The sequence below is a fragment of the Curcuma longa genome, chromosome 4, assembly GCF_044706935.1.
Source record: "Curcuma longa cultivar G26 ecotype Majalengka, Jawa Barat chromosome 4, ITB_CL_G26_1.1, whole genome shotgun sequence".
NCBI classification, from domain to species: Eukaryota; Viridiplantae; Streptophyta; class Magnoliopsida; order Zingiberales; family Zingiberaceae; genus Curcuma; species Curcuma longa.
The window spans coordinates 12,428,522-12,446,280 of NC_133864.1; the positions used below are offsets into that span (position 1 = coordinate 12,428,522).

General features: G+C 40.6%; 4 protein-coding genes and 1 pseudogene across 4 annotated transcripts; 4 read left to right on the forward strand and 1 right to left on the reverse strand.

The window, feature by feature from the left end:
* Positions 1-309: 309 nt before the first annotated feature.
* Positions 310-4,241, reverse strand: LOC141828344 (uncharacterized). Its single transcript, XM_074715762.1, has 9 exons — positions 4,098-4,241; positions 3,879-4,013; positions 3,581-3,697; positions 3,068-3,196; positions 2,224-2,397; positions 1,631-1,771; positions 837-1,028; positions 672-743; positions 310-592 (listed from the first exon to the last, which is right to left on the reverse strand). The coding sequence occupies exons 1-9, from the start codon at positions 4,206-4,208 to the stop codon at positions 410-412; spliced, it is 1,254 nt and encodes a 417-aa protein (XP_074571863.1). The 5' UTR covers positions 4,209-4,241; the 3' UTR covers positions 310-409.
* A 795-nt stretch (positions 4,242-5,036) lies between these two features.
* Positions 5,037-11,859, forward strand: LOC141827104 (pyridoxal kinase-like). The gene is made up of 12 exons (XM_074714374.1): positions 5,037-5,117; positions 7,227-7,320; positions 7,471-7,575; positions 8,273-8,356; positions 9,391-9,464; positions 9,777-9,841; positions 10,153-10,216; positions 10,762-10,827; positions 11,240-11,296; positions 11,418-11,462; positions 11,544-11,597; positions 11,719-11,859. Exons 1-12 carry the CDS (start codon positions 5,037-5,039, stop codon positions 11,857-11,859), a joined length of 930 nt encoding a protein of 309 aa, XP_074570475.1.
* Positions 11,860-12,449: 590 nt separating this feature from the next.
* On the forward strand, positions 12,450-13,262 carry LOC141828404 (uncharacterized). The gene has a single exon (XM_074715832.1). The coding sequence runs from the start codon at positions 12,465-12,467 to the stop codon at positions 13,017-13,019; it is 555 nt and encodes a 184-aa protein (XP_074571933.1). The 5' UTR covers positions 12,450-12,464; the 3' UTR covers positions 13,020-13,262.
* A 407-nt stretch (positions 13,263-13,669) lies between these two features.
* On the forward strand, positions 13,670-14,699 carry LOC141825992 (uncharacterized). Its single transcript, XM_074713254.1, has 4 exons — positions 13,670-13,873; positions 13,948-14,130; positions 14,226-14,285; positions 14,415-14,699. Exons 1-4 carry the CDS (start codon positions 13,670-13,672, stop codon positions 14,697-14,699), a joined length of 732 nt encoding a protein of 243 aa, XP_074569355.1.
* Positions 14,700-15,397: 698 nt separating this feature from the next.
* LOC141826033 (2-hydroxyacyl-CoA lyase-like) lies at positions 15,398-17,683 on the forward strand (annotated as a pseudogene).
* Positions 17,684-17,759: the final 76 nt, after the last annotated feature.

Here is a 17,759-nt window from a genome sequence, read left to right on the forward strand (position 1 = left end):
ATTCAACGATTTCAATAGAAAGGGATGTCTATTGACTTTTACTTTATTTTTTAAAATATAATTTGCTTTTCATCGTGATTACGTGAAGATACATGCCGCTTTGGTAGTGGTTAGCCCGTAGCATCATCACAAGGTTTGGTAATTAAGTAGGAGGCAGAGAGGTAGTTGGGGAGTGGAAGTTGGGCAAGTGGGGTTTTGGTAGGAAGCCACAATGGAAGATTCAGATTCACTTCAACCTCAAAACTTAAAAATATGACCAAACAACAATAAGAATTAGTCAAAAGTAAGTTAGATGCTTGGTTCACAAAAGGAAAGTATGATTGAATTAGTCAAAAGTAAGTTAGATGCTTGGTTTACAAAAGGAATGTATGATTGAATAAACCATACCACTCTGGAGGTGCAATTGATTCTACAATGAACAAACTTGATCAACAAGCATGGAGGAGGAAGGTACTCTACCAGTCACAGGGGAAGAGGGTGGTGAATGGCATTTGATGTTATCGATTCCTCCTCTTCTGAGGGCTTCTGGATTTATACCTGCCTTGTGAGCTGCAACCACACCTATAGCTTCCCAATAGTTATGGACCTTCATCTGTAAGATCGAATCATTGTAAAATGCTGGTGCAACAACAAGAAAATGCCGATGAGAGGCGGAGCTAGGCAATACATACTGCTTTGATGCCAAACTTATCAGGTGTATCATCCAGCACTGTTTCATTCTCCTGAACTGTGATTATCAGAGGCTGCAATTATATTTGAAAATTAATTGGTGTCTATTTAACAATTAATATATATAGATATCTTGAAGCAAGAATATAGGACAAGAAATTTCTCACATCTGCTTTGGGATTTTTTGAACTTGCGAATGCGAGAACAGCATCTCCTCCACAGGCATCTGCAGGAAGAATTACACTATCAACATCTCCAGTGATTATGCAACCATCGCCAGGAGGTCCGTTTGCGGTTGAAACATACTGGGGAGCAGCACTTAATCCAGCGAGCACACATGGCAGGAAGGTATAACCAATCTGTTGTATAATGAGAGAGACTAAGAAAACATACTAGTAAATAAAACAATCAAATGCAAGCATACTCAAGTAGGGCATTCTTTAAGTAGAATACAAAAAACAGCATATCCGAAAGGCCATCTTCTGGATGCTCCTCTACCAATCCAGGCAAATTGTTGGAAACTAGGCTCCAAGTATGCAAAAGGCAAAATTCGCCAAAGTTTGGCAAATTTCATTTGATTACATAGCCTAAATAGCAGCCAAAATTGGATATGCAATGTACTTAACTTGGTCACAATCTATTAGCTCTAATATCCTCGTTAAAAAGTTCAGAAATGTACCACTAAATTCAGTTAAAGCATAGATAAAATTTCCGCTATTTCTCTACATACTGTGAAGAATAAAATGATCAATAAATTTAAAAAAAATTATGTAAATGTAGAGAGAATAATTGTGAATCAGTGAGATCTTCCCTGAGATTTTCCTCCCACCTCTTCATTTTCAATTCTTACTAAACGTATAGAATTGAATTATTCTGAAAGATGGAAAGATATCATGATGCAAAAAGCAAATGCACTAATGAACATTTAGACATTTGGCAACCTACTCCGCAAATGTTTTACCTCTTCGGCAGCAGATCTTGGGGACACTGAACGACTTAGAGAATCAGGCAATAATGCTGGTGCATGAGCACAAGGTATCTGAAATTCTTTCACAACAAGATGACTGATAATTGCTTCCACTCCTGCCAATGTATCTACTCCCTTCAATTACATACATAGATCATGTCAATTTTGGAATGTGAACAATTTGTATATGCAAAACACTGTTGGATCAAGCATATAAGAACCAAGAGTTACAGAGAAGTGAATTGTTTCCGCAATTTTACTTCACTATTGATTTGTCTTTTAATGCTTATAATAGACATAACAAAAATGCAATGTGAAACACACATCACAACAACAAAAGCAATAAGTCCCAGTTATTTGGGATTGGCTACATAGCTAATATCGTATTATTGAGTTCTATATGACACTATATCCTAGCACTATCCATTACAAACATGTCAATATGACTAAAAAGTGCAAAAGAAAAAAAATGAAAAATTTTCTTTAGAGGACAAGGTGTTGTAATGTTGTAATTACTTTGAGACTGCATGCCAAAGCAAATATGTAATCAATCATATATGCCAAAATGACCAGACAGAAAGAATTACCTTCCCTTGTCGGTAATCTTCAGTTCCTTCATCATCATCTGGGAAACGTCCAACTACTGCAACTGCATTTACTTGTGACTTGCTAACAAGAGTATGAACAGCTCTTAACAGTGAATCAGGATGCTGAATCCTTCCTGTTGATTTCCCACAGAAGGGATCAATCCATTTTTCAACCTATGAACAAGAGGTTATAAGCATTCACCAGTCAAAAATTTTGTTCTTTATATTCTTTTGAAGAAGTATCCATGAATACATAATGAAAGAGATTACACTCAAAAGAGTGGACTTGCCGTAGGAATTTGACGGAGCATCTAGCAAAATGAATAATTTATAACATGATAGTTTCACAAGCCACAGCTTCAGGATAAAGAAAGTGAGGATTCAAACACACAAATTATGCTCAGATAGATGTCAATGATTCGAGCTAATCCCAAAAGCTTAAGTTTTTTTTTGTGAAAGCCATAGCTAAATAATTATGCCAACATTAATATATTTATATTATAACCAACACAGTGTGACTTCCTGGAATAATCACCTCAAAAATTTTCCAGGAACATATCTTTACATGTCAGCTCCCTCTAACTTTCTACACCAAAAGTAATCCTTTTGTACTCAAAACGGAGACAATCATTGGTTAGTATTAGAATTTTGGAAATATTCTTTGGTTTACCCTAGAGTCTCAACTGCTTTGTCATCACAAAATCACTTAAAAGAGCGAAGAAAAGGACATGGGATATTAGAAACCATCATTAGACAATGTATATGTAGCTGAAACCAGAACTTTTTTTACTACGTATAGCCTCAAACTTGAGAAGAAAATAAACACACTTCCTATTATGCACACCTCTAAAGGAGAATCTGTCACTATGTATTCCATTAGAGGCAAGCCTAATGAAGCTCTAGCAGCATCTGCAACCTGCAAATGGCGAATTCGGAGTTCCTCCTCCATTCCAGCATCAAATATTAGACCTATCTTCATAACAAACGGAAAGATTAATGAGTTATTTGACTACAAGGCAAAATGAAATTAAGATAAAAACATTACATGATTTTTTTTTATCAAATATCTCTTTGCGACTATTTTATTTCTGAGTACACCATCTACATAGTCTTTGACCAATTTTGAGTCATTGATGGTTTCTTATTGACCAGTGATTCTGATGCATTTTCATGCTCTTGGGGAAAAATACATCTTCTCTACAATATACGAAGAAGGGATTACCTCTTTGCATGTGGCAAGTTTATCTAGTTCTTGTGTCAATTGACAACTAACGTGTAAATGGTCACAATTTCATCCATTCTTACATGTTTTAGATGATCAAAATTGATTGCTCAATTACGTGGACAAAAGGCATACCTTATTCTGATGAACTGGTTGTAGGGCCCATAACCCTTCGGCAAACCTATCAAGCGCATACCCCTCAACATAAAGCACATTTGGCATCGGCCAATAGAGCATTGCAGCATTCAGAACCTATAATGTCAACATTTCAGCTCCTTGAAGAACTCTAATGCTAGTGAATGGACAACACTCATAAATCTCAAAGGACAACACTGAGTGAATATTACAAGAAACAAATATTCTAATCGAAATATCAAGATTCTATAGGGATGTATTATAAGGAAGAAAAAAAAAAGAAGATAATTAGCAGTACATTAGGATGAGAGATGACACAGTCGGCAACGGTGGCAAGGGTTCGCGCAACCGGCAAGGCATCTCCAGCGAAGCCTCCGATAGTTGCGCCAACTCCCGTAGGGACGATCAGCACCGTGGTATAGGGCCTCCGGAACTGCGGCGTGGGGCAGAAAAATCAAATCAAGGGCACCTGAAGCAAGTCCATTAATTTCAGCAAAAATGGAAACAGAAAAAGTACTTTGGTATAAGACGTGGAGACGGAGCAAGAGAGGCGAGGGCGGCTGGCCGCCGAGCGGAAACTGGCGATGGAGAGTGGAAGCGAGGGCCGGCGGTCGCCGACGAGTGCCATAGAGGAGTGGGAGGACGGGAGGCAGGCGGCGGCGGCGGCGGCGGCCAACATGATCCAATGCCAGTACCAGGTCAACCGCTATCCGCTACTATCCGTTCGAATCCATTTCATTCTACTTAAAACCCGAATCCGAAATTGGCAATGTGCCGTTAACCAATAGACGTAACGGGTAGGATCCTTGCATTCTTATATCCGAACCATACAAATTGTTTACAAACAGTTCGTGAAGAAAATCATAATAAATATTTAAAGTAAATTCTAAATTAAAATACAGAGAGTAATTTTGTTCTTTTAGAAACCATCAAATCTTACAGGACGTTGGTTGAAAAGTTCAAAATTGGAAATTATGTTGCCTCTAATTACGGATTGATTTTTAATTATGATAATTTATTTAATAGGAAGATAATCTTGAAATAACACAAACGTCGACAGACCGTCGGATTTGTAAAGGCAACGGCGGCAAAGGTTGCATTCGTTTCCCGATTCGTGACTGGACGGACCCACAGTGCATCTCTCCAAATAGATCGGCCGCCGACAAAGGCTGCCGGTTGCCGTTTCCGTATCTAGTAGCTCCCCATCGTGCGCAGCCATTGCGAGATCAGATGAAAGGAAACTATTTTATAGTCCCTCACCGTCTCCAGCCTGGATTACCTCTGGGACATTCTTCGTTTTGTTTCAGGTAGCTCCAAAGTTTTCAAAGACAGATGATGGGCGGACTTTGCTTGTTTCTCGATTCGTCTTTTGGGCAAAGATTGCATTTTTTTTCCTTTTTCTTTTTTGATTTTAGGGTTTACCAGGTCGTGGAGGAGGCCGTTTTGGATATCGGCGATGGTGCGTTCTCCGATACTCTCCCTGGCTCTGCCCTCCAAGACCGGGCGAGTCCTCAGCATCCAGTCTCACACCGTCCAGGTGCTCTGGAATATATTATCTGCTGCCTCTTTGTTTTGTTATGTTTTTTTCTTATTTGTGCCTCTCTAATTGGACTTTTTGTCACATTCCGGAGAAATGCGGAGGGAATAATCTTTGTTCTCGCTGTTGTCTTCTGTCCCATGGCCGCATGACAAGGTTCCAAAAGTTGTCGTTTTTTATTCTTTTAGAGCTCGAGTGCTAAACCCTTTCCCAGTTTTTTATTGGTCGTTGTATCTTGGACCTGTTATCCTGGTGGGCAGCCACTTTTTGAACAATTGAACTACAATTTCACCCAGTTCAACAATTTTACTGGTAATGCTCTCTTAAAATCAACGGTGATATGTAGTATTTGAGAGTCACGAACAAAAACCTTCGCAGTTCTTACTTCAGCACTTCCTGTAGAGCTTGACCTCTTACACTATAATTGATTCTATCAGTGTGTGATAGTTAATTTAACCATTTTACCATTAGTTATCCCATTCATCTCTTTTAGAAAAAATAAATAAATAAAACAGACATAGCTGGCCGTTCAAACAACATTAAGAGTTGTTCCTTATCTTATATTCTGTTCAATGGAATAAAGTTCATCTTCACTTCATATTCCAAGTCATTAAATGTTTTACTAGTCAGTAGTCCCCTCTGTCTCTTTTCTTTCAACGGCCATAAATTTATGACAGCTGCAGTTCCCTTTTTCTTATCACTCGATCATTTCTTTGTCCTACCAGAGTTTACACTTCGCAGTGGTACATAAGTTTCCTTCCCTTGTGGAATATAGGAGAAGGACAAGGGAACCAACGAGCATAGAATTTGTTAGTGTATTTTACTAAATTAATATGTTTGATAGATTATAAGGGGTATGTTGCTGAGTTTCTGTGAAGAATTGGCCATTGGCCACTACTTCCTACGTGCAAAACAAAGGTCAAGGATGTCACGAATGGTTGGATGGAGTCAGTCCCAGTCAGAGATCCTCTGGTGGTAGAAAAGATTCAATATAGGGTATTGTGGTTGTGATCTCTCTTGAGGCCACCCTTAGGCTTATATAGCCCTTTTTTTGTTTGTTGTTGTTAGCTTGGGGATTGCAATCTATTTTCCCATTCAATAAGGAAGGAGAACATGGTGGCCTCTCTTCTTGAAAATGCCTCTTTTTTTTGGCCTTGTGTGAACCTAGAACTTGAGACCATCTTGGGCACAACAGTTTTGGATCAGAATGGGTGCAAATTCCACCATGTTATCCATGTATGTTGAGACCTATTTTGACATGCATCTTTTTTTTCGTAAGATAACATATATAGAAGCTCTCAAGCCACCATTTTTGATGAAAGCGGATTACAAACCAAGACCTTGGCAACAACTCCCTAGGTCATTACCAATTGACCTAGTTGGTACCTTGGCATGCACTTATCATTGGCCTCTAGCCTAGACAGTATCCGTGTGCTTGTGAGCTGGATAGGTTTGGCACCTCGGTAGCTCCTTTTTGTCTCCAATTCCACTCTAGCATGAAATTTCTTGTTTTGCTCAGACGGTTGGCTATCTTTTTGTGTTTGACCTATCAAAAAAGATTGCCTTTTGATATTCTCAACGAGGAAATACTTCACTCTCTAGGATTGGCCATAGGACCTACTTAAACACCCGAGTCATGAATCATATATTGGAAAGGTTAAATGTAAGGTTTTGTGGTTGTTATCGCCCTCGGGTATGCTCATATAGCTTTTCAATTTTTGCCTTGTTGTTGCCTTTGAATTGCAGCCCTTTCTCCCTTTTGATAAGGAAGGAGATCGTGGCAGCCTATAATCTTCTCCTTCTGCAGGCCAGTGGGTGTGCTTTACTCATTTATATTGTAACCTCTCTAGTCAAGAATCTGCTCTATGATTTGGGGCATGGAATGTATCTATAGGCCATTCAATGTGTCATGAGCCTGGAGTTGGTGACGGGCTTGGACACAACTTTCCTGTATCGAAACATGTCCAATTGACCTATTGGGGACTTGTTTTGGCCCCACCCTTATTATGGGTTGAGAAAGCATATCTTCTTCAGTTTGGCAGTTATAGTCATGGCTGTTTTTGTATAATTGCTTGTAATAATGCTCAAGTTTTTCTTGTACTTTCTCAGGGTTACGTTGGGAACAAATCTGCTGTCTTTCCTCTCCAACTTCTTGGCTATGATGTGGACCCTATTAATTCAGTGCAATTTTCTAATAATACAGGCAAGATATTAACAGGAATTTCCTTGATTCAGTATCAAGGACCTCATATATAGTGCAAAGTGATTCACTGCTGTATGTGATTACATGGTCGAGGGGTTCATAGTGTTCTTTGAATTTAGTTATCAGTTCAATGACTGATATCTGGTGCAGGTTATCCAACATTTAGAGGACATGTTCTTAATGGTGAACAGCTATTGGAAGTGATTGAGGGTCTAGCAGCAAATGATCTGTTAAGCTATACCCATTTGTTAACAGGTCGTCCTCCTATTTCTGCTTTATCAATATGTTTCTGTTGTTTTTATAGATAAGGCAACCTTTCTTCAACCTTTCTTAAGAACTTTACGACAATATATTTACTGCAAATACTGTATGATTATTTTATTTTTATTTCTTTTTTTATTTAAATTGAGTCCAAATGGCGAGGGAGCAATTATAGTGATAGAGGATGATAGACAAACGCCTATCGAGGGGTGAGGGAAGTCCTTATTGTGAGAGGAAGCAAAGGGGAAAGTTTATTGAATTTTAATAATTAATGAGGCATAGGTATTAATTAACTATTGTTTAAGTCAATTAATCTTAGATATTAATGAGACTATTTGGTGCAATAGTGAAAGGTATTTTGGTCCCCAAAGTGAGAGGGGCTTGATTTGCACATTTTGGAAATGGAGATCCTTCAGGCACTTGCTCTACATTAGGTGCTTGATTGGATAATTTCTCTTGCATATATATTGATAATGTTATTTGATTATTTATTATAGATATGTCATGCCCATTCTAGTGCATGTAATTTATGCAAAATTTTGGCTTCTATTGGATTCTCATGGGAATTTAGCAAGCCTTGTTTGTTTTTGAAGTTCATCTTTTATCCTATCTTTTTATGTGGATTTTAGGGCACAACATTAGCATACAATAGTTTTGTGTAACGTATCTTCCGAATTCTTCACATCTGCAGGTTATATTGGTTCAATTTCATTTCTGCATGCTGTATTGCAAGTTGTTGATAGACTACGAACAGTCAATCCTGGACTTGTATATGGTAACTCTTTATGAAGTTTTTTTTTAATTGCTAAAACATTTGATCTGACATTGTCAATTGACTTTGCTAGGAAATCTGTTTTACTATTGACTTGTGGTATGTTTCATTTTCTGCACATTGTAAACATATTTGGGAACTTAAATTTTACATAAAAGTTTAATGCACTTCCCAGAATATAACACTCCTACTGTCATGCACTTGTAACTCAGTTTTGACCAGGAAAAATGCTCTGGACTGTGATAAGTCCTTTCCAGATAAGGGCCATTGGTGGTTTGGAATTGCCTCTGACCACAGAGTCTGTGAGAATTATAGAGCTTTTACCAACTGAATCCATGGAAGTCTCAGTGTCAAAGCGTAGTTCCACCAGTAGGTGCATATTAAGCATGATTGTGCATCCTTGCATTCTAAATACCCAAATCTCCTTCTTGTGTAGATCGAGTGACAAGGTCCACAGCTTTGATAACCCAAAGAAAAAGATAACTGCTTGCCTGATCAGAGGATAGATGACTTAGCACACTGTTTACAAAGGTGTGGCGTCCTCCATTGGACAGATATGACTGATCCATACTACTTTTTGGATAATAAAAAACCAGCAATCTTTGTTGGGTTTTCTGGTTCCCAATTTGAAGCTCAGATAGGGACTCTAGGCGCAGATATTTCATTTATTTCCCTATTCCAGAGGCCATCCTATGGAGAAGTAATGGACTACCTTAGTCGTTTGACGTGTTTCAAATATTAAATTGCATTAGATGGTTGCTGATCACTTGCTATATTTATATTTATGTTGAGGAAGATGTTGAAATGGAGAAATGAGAGAAACCTTATATGAATGAAATTTTCCATATAATCGTTCTTAATGGAGATATTTTTATGAGCTTTTCTGCTAATATGTTACCCAGTATAGGGATGCTTCTATCAAAATTGTTGGCTGAACCTTCTACTCTTTCTTTGATGCTAGGAGTATTTTTCTTTATTTAAGTTGGTTTGCATAAAATTTTCTTACACTGGTATTAATGGAATCTTTTCCTTGCTAGTTTGTGATCCTGTTATGGGAGATGGAGGAAAACTATATGTTCCACTCGAACTGGTTTCTGTATATCGTGACAAGGTCAGTGTTGCCAGATTAACTGTTATATTTGCGATGGATAATCCATTTCCTTGTTTCTCTGATATTATAATATTATTTAATAAAATCATTTAAGAATTTTTGGTCCCTTAAACTTATCAATGCATAAGATTGTTTTGTATTGATCTGACAAGTTAGTCGTCGCTTTGAGTTTCATTAACCATCTACCTCTGATGAAAAGTAAACTAATATTTAAGATATATCGGATGGGGATTGATATGAAACTCACAGTATATTGCTTTTTATTCTTTCCCTTCTTTAGTGCTACCCAGACTGACATTTTTTTTCTCTTAGGTTGTTCCTATTGCTTCAATGCTTACCCCCAATCAGTTTGAAGTTGAGTTGCTGACGGGTGTGAGGTAATGATGCACTTTGCTTATTTGAATGTTTGTGAGAAAGTTTTCTATGGGGAAAATTTCAATTTATCAGACGATGATATGATGGAGACTTCGTTATCCACTACAAGTTTCAGATTAACAATTGTTTTTGGAAATTGTTTATATCTTCACATTCTGATGATTGATCTTGTCTAGAATCCTAAAAGATATTCACCTTTTCACTGCGCTCTCACCAGGGAAACATTGATTCTACAATTTTTACCACCCCACTTCACTTGCTGTGTGTGCATTTTGATTATCATTCTATTTTCATTCTTTTTTTTTTTTTGCAGAATCACATCTGAAAGTGATGGATTGGAAGCTTGTAACATTCTTCATGCTGCTGGACCGTCAAAGGTTTGTCCTCGTTGTATAAATATGAAAATAAAATATGATTTGGGGAAATTCTGTTGCAATATAACTGTTTCCAATTTAGGTAATTAACATGTGGAATAAAACCTTGCTTCAATTGACATTACAAAGGCAGAAGCAACACATCTCCAAAGACGAGAAGATAAGAGAATGAATAAATTTATTACCTGACAAAATTGTCTCAGACAATAAACCTGAGCCTCTTATTTAAGTTTTTACGATAGATTCAGCATAGTTAAGAGTTAAGAACCAGTAAAGTAGATTTAAGTTTAATTAAAAGAAATAAAACCATATTGTTTGGACAGGGATTACTTTTTCAATTTGGTGGAGTTCCAAGACATATTTGAAGAGAACAGATAACTTATATAATTAAAAGGTTTGAAATTATTACGGTGGAGGCGGGATAGGTAGAAACAGACTAAAGACAAAAACAAGTCATTCTAATAAAAATAATTAAAAAAAAACATTTGCATCAAAAATACTTTGCTTTTCATTCTTATGCATGTTTTCAGTTTATTTCTTGATATCAGGTGGTAATTACCAGCTTAAACTTAATGGGTAAGCTTCTCCTCATTGGCAGTCATCAAAAAGTGAAGGTACTATTTCAAACCCCCCCCCCCCCCCCCCCCCCCTTTAAAATGCTTGCATTGCATGTTAAAACAACCTGTTGACGACAGGGTACCTTCAAGGAGACTGTTAACTAGCAATCTTGCTGATTGACATGGTAACTCGTAAAAGGATCTACAGAGAATGATTTCTTTGCCTTTTATAGAACATTATCTGGTTCATAGGAAGGATGAAGAGGGGATCAAATCAAGAATAGCAATACAAGTCGATGATGTTTATAATTTCGGTGGGAAAGCACATTTTGGTAGAGCTACTCATGCAAAGATTGAATATTATTTCATTTTAATGAATCAGTCAGTCTTATCTACTTTGCATCTTGGCCTGCATAAATAGCAACAGTTTATTATCCTATTGCTTGAATAATCTTTTACTGGCTTGCAGGGTCAGCTTCCGCAGCAATTTAAGATTGAGATCCCTAAGATTCCTGCATATTTTACGGTATGCTTCCCTCGGCCTCGATAATTTTTGTACACTCAGAGAGAACACTTCTTCTGCCCATATTGTTCCTTTCCAAATTTGTATACATGATCTTTCATCGAACTTGTTAATTGTAATGCAGGGAACTGGTGATCTCACGACAGCTCTTCTATTAGGATGGAGTAATGTAAGGCTTCTATTCAAGTAACAACCAAATATGTTTAAATTTCTGGTGTTCATTTTCTTCTTCTCTGCATTTGATGTTTAGAAATATCCAGAAAACCTTGAGAAAGCATCTGAGCTTGCGGTGTCGAGTGTACAGGTACTTGATGAAGATACTGTATATTTGCTGTAACATAAACTTTTTAGCACATTAGTTTTCCTCTCTTTTTCATTCCTATAATTCACGATGTGAGATTATGCTCTGATAATAAACATTTCAGGCTTTGCTGCAGCGGACGTTGGCAGATTATAAAGCTGCAGGATTTGATCCTCAAAGTAGCAGCTTGGAAATCAGATTAATTCAGAGCCAAGATGATATTAAAAACCCAGAGGTCAAATTTAAGGCCGAGAAGTATCTTTAGAGCCCTGAGCATCTAACCCTAAGGAAATATAGTTTATTTATCTGATAATTTGTCAATAAATATTATATTTGATAGAGGTTTAATGAAGAGAATATTAAAATGGCTGTCATCTGATTCGGTTGCCTTAACAATAAGAAAGTTAAATAAAACAAAATTTAGGGCCATTAGTGGAGAGCAATAGCAAAATTCAAAAAATAAAATAAAATAACAATTTCTTGATTATGATCGGTTGCCTTTGCCGTGTTGCAGTAGTCTTTGTGCACCCATTTCATTAAATTTGGGTTTTATAAAAAATATTGTGAAAAATAAAATCAACGGCCCATACCTTATTGAATTCGTTTCCATTGTCGGCATGCCACGTGCTGATCAATAATTGAACACGATAAAAAAAATTACATTTTGTACGAGATTCATTGAATCAAACGCACGTTATTCGGTTGACCAACTACAAAATTAAAATGGCTGTCGTCAGAAATCAAGTTAGGATAAGAAGTAGGGCGCCGACAACAGGACCTGCAGTGCCACGCGTCACCATCTTACTCGATCAGGTGGTTTCCTTTGTGTTAGATCCGCCGCCACCGGACGAACACGCGCTCGGCGCCGACATGGTGTCGACTGTTAATGGCCCGCTCTTGGCTATAAAGACCCCCAGATCCTCTTCCTCTCTTCACATCCTAGTTCTCTTCGCTGCAATAGTTGGACTGATTAGAAGAAAAATGTTTCCTTGCACCATCTCCTCTCCTCCTCTGCGCCACCACCTTTCCCCCCGACTTATCGTCGACGGCCGCCGCCACCACCGCCCCCGTTTCACCTCTGGCAGAGTCCCCGCCTTCGGCTGGAACGACAGTGGGAGACTCGTCGACGAGAACATGATTGTGCTACGCAAAAGGATCCACGAGATGAAGATGGCGGAGACGAGTTATGAGGCGCCAACGGAGTGGGCGGACTGGGAGAAGCGCTACTACACGAGCTACCACGCAAACGTCTGCGAGGTCCTCTGCTTGCTGCAGACCATTCTCATGAGCACGAGGCCGAGCTTCGCGATCGGGATCGCCGTCGTCATGGCCCTCAGCGTGCCCACGTCGGCGGTCTTCATCTCCTTCCATCTCGTCGAGGCCCTAAAGGCGTTTAGTCTCGCCGGAGTAATGCACCTCGGCTGAGATCCGGGTCGTCTCTGGGTTATTTGGAATGCTGTATTATTCTGTAAATTAAAACATTAAAATGACTAGTGTTGGCTTCTTTGATCGAAGGGATTCTTACCAGTTACCAACTGGATCCACTCAAATCTTTGGCAGATGCAGTTTCGATGGAGCAACTAGAGTTGGCAGGTAAGAGAAGAAGATTGAGAAGGGTGGTTAGTAGTGGTTGATGATAAGGCTTATGATAATGAAAATATTTTCAAACAGATTAAGTTAATTGAATTGTTGTTTTAGTAAAGTAGATTCCACTATCTATTCAAGTGGTGCTTTAGTTGCACCAGGCCATGTCGATGTCCTTGTCCTTCAGCAAAGATGCTTCCTATAAAGCATTAGCACAGTGTTGCATTGACCCGTTTTCCTCAAAATTGAGAAGAGAAAAGGAAAGCAAACAGTGGAACATGAATCTGCCATTGTCTTCTAATCTGAGGTCAAGAAATTGTAGCTAATAAGAACAAATGAATTTGTGTTTGTTCAGGGAAGCAAAAAAAATACAGTTACACACGTAGCAGTAGCCATTGGGGACTGGCCAGGGAAGCAAGGTCGTTTGTTATTTCAAAACCACAAACTTTTTATCTCCCTCCAAAAGTTTCTCAACGCAGAAAAAGAAAAAGATGGCATTTTTCTCAATCCCTCGCCCGATTCCTCCCTCCCCTCCTCTTCTCCAAACCAAGCTCCGTCCTTTCTCCAGATCCCTTGTGCCTCGTCTTCCCGCACCGTCAGCAGCTCTCCCCCACCGACGGGTACTTCCTCCGCTGGCGGCGGCGCCGGAGATTGGAGCCGTTGAGGAGGACGCGCCCTTATTGGAGGAGGAATCGGTCGGTGATTTTTGTCTGCGATCCTTATGCTTGCTATTCTAGGGATCTTCGTGACTTCGGTACTGTATCTGTAGGGCGTGGCAGCGAGCGTGGAGGTGCTGAAGGAGGCGGCGAAGACCAGGAAGGTTCCGCCGGTCCAAGTCCTCACTGCCCTCGCCTCGATCAAGAAGAGAAAGGCGGAGCCGTCCTCGTTTCTTGAGACCCTCGGGGGGACGGAGTCGCCGGGGAGGACTTGGATGCTTATATTCACCGCCCAGGTGAACTTAATTTGCTTGTGCTTACGTTGTTGATTTGAAGTTGGTCTCTGTTCGTTCGCACCGGCACATTTGTACGTGGATTGTGTCTCCTTCAGGGCAAGTTGGACAAGGGCCGATATTTTCCCATCACTGCTGTTCAACGATTTGATGCTGCGGTGAGTTTCTCGTAGGCATCGATCAGTTCAAATATCTCGTCTCAGTTTTGCTAAATGTATTCGTAATCAACATGATAACAATTGAAAGATTTAAATGCATTCAATTAACACATTGGATACATACATCAGGCAAAAAGGATAGAGAATGGTGTATATTTGGGTCCTGCTGGATCTCTAACTTTTGAGGGCAAATTCTCATGGAAGAGTAGAATATTGGCATTCATTTTTCTGAATGTCCGTATAAAGGTTGGACCATTTGGTCCATTGCAAATTGATCTTGAACAAACAGAGAGGGAGCCTACCACCAAAGATCCCTTCTTCATCTGGTTCTACATCGACGAGGAAATTGCAGTTGCTCAAGGTAGAGGTGGAGGCATTGCATATTGGTGTAGATGTCGCCATGTCACAAGCTAATTGTATATATATTTTGTTTTCCACATATCTGTAGAAGATGAAATAACTTTGTAAGAAAAGGCCTTTGTTTCTCGAGTAATGGAGGTTGTTCTGATGCAATCCAGGTTGTGGTTGGGAACTGAACTCCACCTATAATTGCATTATATTTAGAGCTCGTTTGGTACTCTTCATGTAACAAATCGATATAAAAAAAAATGATAATCCAGTAGCCACAGGTGGGTTGTTTCCCACCGACCGACCATCAAAGTAAATCAATTCATGGTGCAATTATAGAATTCATGGTGCTGCTTCTGATATCAAATTTGAAGGCCAAGCGTCGCTGCATCTGGTTGTTCGCCGGGAATCAATTCATGGTGCGTTGGTGGGGCTTCCATTTAGATAATGCTGGTGAGAAAAACTTCCATTTGCTTTCTCATCAAGCAATTCAGCCACAAGAAGAGAAGGACGATAGCAGACGCCATTGCCGGCAAAAGTTTCAAAGAAAGGAAGGTGCGTCGATAGAGACTGTTGGTGTTTTCTAATATCATGGCATTGGATTCTAATTTCTCATCGTCATCTTCTTCTTCTTTTCTCGTCTTCTCCTAAATATAATGCCGATTTTCCTCCGTAAATATGGCGAACTGTGACTGGTCTACTGGTTACTGAATGTTGAAGTGGTCCGCTGCGATCCAGGAAAGGGTGGACAGAATCGAAGGTTCATAATATTGTGCCAAATCTCGTCATGTCAATAGCAAAACAAAGATTGCGCTTTTTGCAACGTTTTCCACTGTTGAATTGGCTCGTCGGCCATACGAAGGGTTAATTCTAGTCTGCCTACTGCATATAAAGGCAATACCTTACCGACTCATCTCTTCAATCGTTCCTCTCGTTGCTCTGACTCAGTTCAAACTTCAAGCTTTGGTTATGGCGGACGCTTCGCAGACCCAGATTGATGGGAGCACCCTGGTGGCCCTCTCTTTGGCCCGGGCCGGTGTTGAGGTCATGTTCGGGGTCGTGGGGATCCCCGTCACGTCCGTCGCCACTCGCGCCGTCGCTGCCGGCGTCCGCTTCATCGCCTTCCACAACGAGCAGTCGGCCGGGTACGCCGCCACCGCATACGGCTACCTCACCGGCCGCCCCGGTGTGTACCTCACTGTCTCTGGCCCCGGATGCGTCCACGGTCTGGCCGGGCTCTCCAACGCCGGCGCCAACACCTGGCCGGCCGTCATGATCTCCGGATCCTGCGACCAGGCTGACGCTGGCCGGGGAGACTTCCAGGAACTCGATCAGATGGAGGCCGTCAAGCCCTTCGTTAAGTTTTCCGCTAAGGCCACTGACATCTCGCTGATCCCTCGATTGGTTTACCAGGTGCTGAGCCACGCTGTCGCCGGGAGACCGGGAGGGTGCTATTTGGACCTTCCGTCCGACGTCCTCCATCAGACGATCTCGAATTCCGAAGCTGAGAAGATTTTAACCGAGGCGGAAACCCCTATAATTGAGGAAACGAGGACCGAAGAATCCCTAGATATAGAGCAGGCCGTGTCTCTGTTGAGGACTGCCGAGAGACCGTTGGTAGTGTTTGGGAAAGGCGCCGCCTTTGCACGAGCAGAGGAGCCACTGAGGAAGCTAATTGAGACCACTGGAATCCCCTTCCTCCCTACCCCGATGGGGAAGGGATTGGTGCCGGATACTCACGAGCTCGCAGCCACAGCTGCACGATCTCTCGCTATAGGCCGCTGCGACGTTGCTCTCATCGTGGGTGCGCGCCTCAACTGGCTGCTCCACTTCGGCGAACCACCGAGATGGTCGCCAGATGTTAAGTTCATTCTTGTCGACGTCTCCAAGGAAGAAATCGAACTCCGCAAGCCCCATCTCGGTTTAGTTGGTGATGCTAAGGAGGTACTGGAATTGATCAACAAACAGATAGAGGATCAACCTTTCTGTCTGGGGAAATCTCATCCCTGGGCGGAGGCAATTTCGAACAAGGCGAAGGATAACGCAGCGAAGATGGAAGCTCAGCTGGCGAAGGATGTTGTGCCCTTCAACTTCTTTACACCAATGAGGATTATAAGGGATGCAATTCTTGCACAGGGCAGCCCCGCCCCAGTATTGGTGTCAGAGGGCGCTAATACCATGGATGTTGGAAGATCAGTGTTGATCCAGAATGAGCCTCGGACGAGGCTGGATGCAGGAACCTGGGGAACAATGGGAGTCGGGCTTGGTTACTGCATAGCAGCTGCAGTGGCCTCACCTGAAAGGTTGGTGGTGGTTCAGGCTTTGGATTCAGTGCCATGGAAGTTGAGGTAAGTGCTAGGACTAAAAGTAGGATTTCAGTTTTCAGGATTGAATTCTATCTTTAGGTTAAAAATCACTGCGTCTTGAGCAAACTTAGCATATCTACAGGATATTGGTTTTAAATTTCAGTATTACATACAATTTTTCCATTTGCTCACTCCACATTTGTGAAACTTCACAGACATTGGTGAGATATCAACTGCCTGTCATCGTGATTGTGTTCAACAATGGCGGCGTATATGGCGGTGATCGAAGATCAGCTGATGAACTTACCGGACCATACAAAGATGACCCTGCCCCTACTTCCTTTGTTCCAGATTCAGCATATCACACTCTTGCTGCATCTTTTGGTGGGAAAGGTTATAAAGTTGGAACACCTGAAGAACTCAAAACCGCCCTTTCTGAATCTTTCTCTGCCCGAAAACCAGCTGTTATCAATGTCATTGTCGATCCATTTGCTGGTTCTGAAAGTGGGAGATTGCAGCATAAAAACTGAAGTGGATGAGAGATTGCAGCATGTGGATTCTCTTTTCTGAATCCAAATAAACTATTACTTTTAAAATAAAAAATATAAAGCTCCAGTAGAAATACTTAAGAGCCAACACCTTTATTAAAAGCATTTAAGAGAATGGAAAAAGTTGTTCTAAAAGAAGTTAACGATTTGCTCCCACAATGTGCACTGAGCAGCATCTATTGCTTTCTTTCTTTTACTATGAAGACTGTTGACTGACAATGCACGCACTAATTCCTTTTAACTAATTGGGCCAAGCCGCCAAGGTTTAGGCA

What these genes read in the sequence shown, in the direction of transcription:
- LOC141828344 (XM_074715762.1), bottom strand. Translation starts at nt 4,208, where the DNA reads ATGGCACTCGTCGGCGACCGCCGGCCCTCGCTTCCACTCTCCATCGCC. An exon ending in TCTCCACGTCTTATACCAAA is followed by an intron (nt 4,014 to 4,097) that starts GTACTTTTTCTG and finishes CCCACGCCGCAG; the next exon opens with TTCCGGAGGCCCTATACCAC. An exon ending in AACCAGTTCATCAGAATAAG is followed by an intron (nt 3,197 to 3,580) that starts GTATGCCTTTTG and finishes TTTGTTATGAAG; the next exon opens with ATAGGTCTAATATTTGATGC.
- LOC141828404 (XM_074715832.1), top strand. Translation starts at nt 12,465, where the DNA reads ATGGTGTCGACTGTTAATGGCCCGCTCTTGGCTATAAAGACCCCCAGA.
- LOC141827104 (XM_074714374.1), top strand. Translation starts at nt 5,037, where the DNA reads ATGGTGCGTTCTCCGATACTCTCCCTGGCTCTGCCCTCCAAGACCGGG. An exon ending in AGATTCCTGCATATTTTACG is followed by an intron (nt 11,297 to 11,417) that starts GTATGCTTCCCT and finishes ATTGTAATGCAG; the next exon opens with GGAACTGGTGATCTCACGAC. An exon ending in TTCTATTAGGATGGAGTAAT is followed by an intron (nt 11,463 to 11,543) that starts GTAAGGCTTCTA and finishes TTTGATGTTTAG; the next exon opens with AAATATCCAGAAAACCTTGA.
- LOC141825992 (XM_074713254.1), top strand. Translation starts at nt 13,670, where the DNA reads ATGGCATTTTTCTCAATCCCTCGCCCGATTCCTCCCTCCCCTCCTCTT. An exon ending in CCTTATTGGAGGAGGAATCG is followed by an intron (nt 13,874 to 13,947) that starts GTCGGTGATTTT and finishes CTGTATCTGTAG; the next exon opens with GGCGTGGCAGCGAGCGTGGA. An exon ending in TTCAACGATTTGATGCTGCG is followed by an intron (nt 14,286 to 14,414) that starts GTGAGTTTCTCG and finishes TACATACATCAG; the next exon opens with GCAAAAAGGATAGAGAATGG.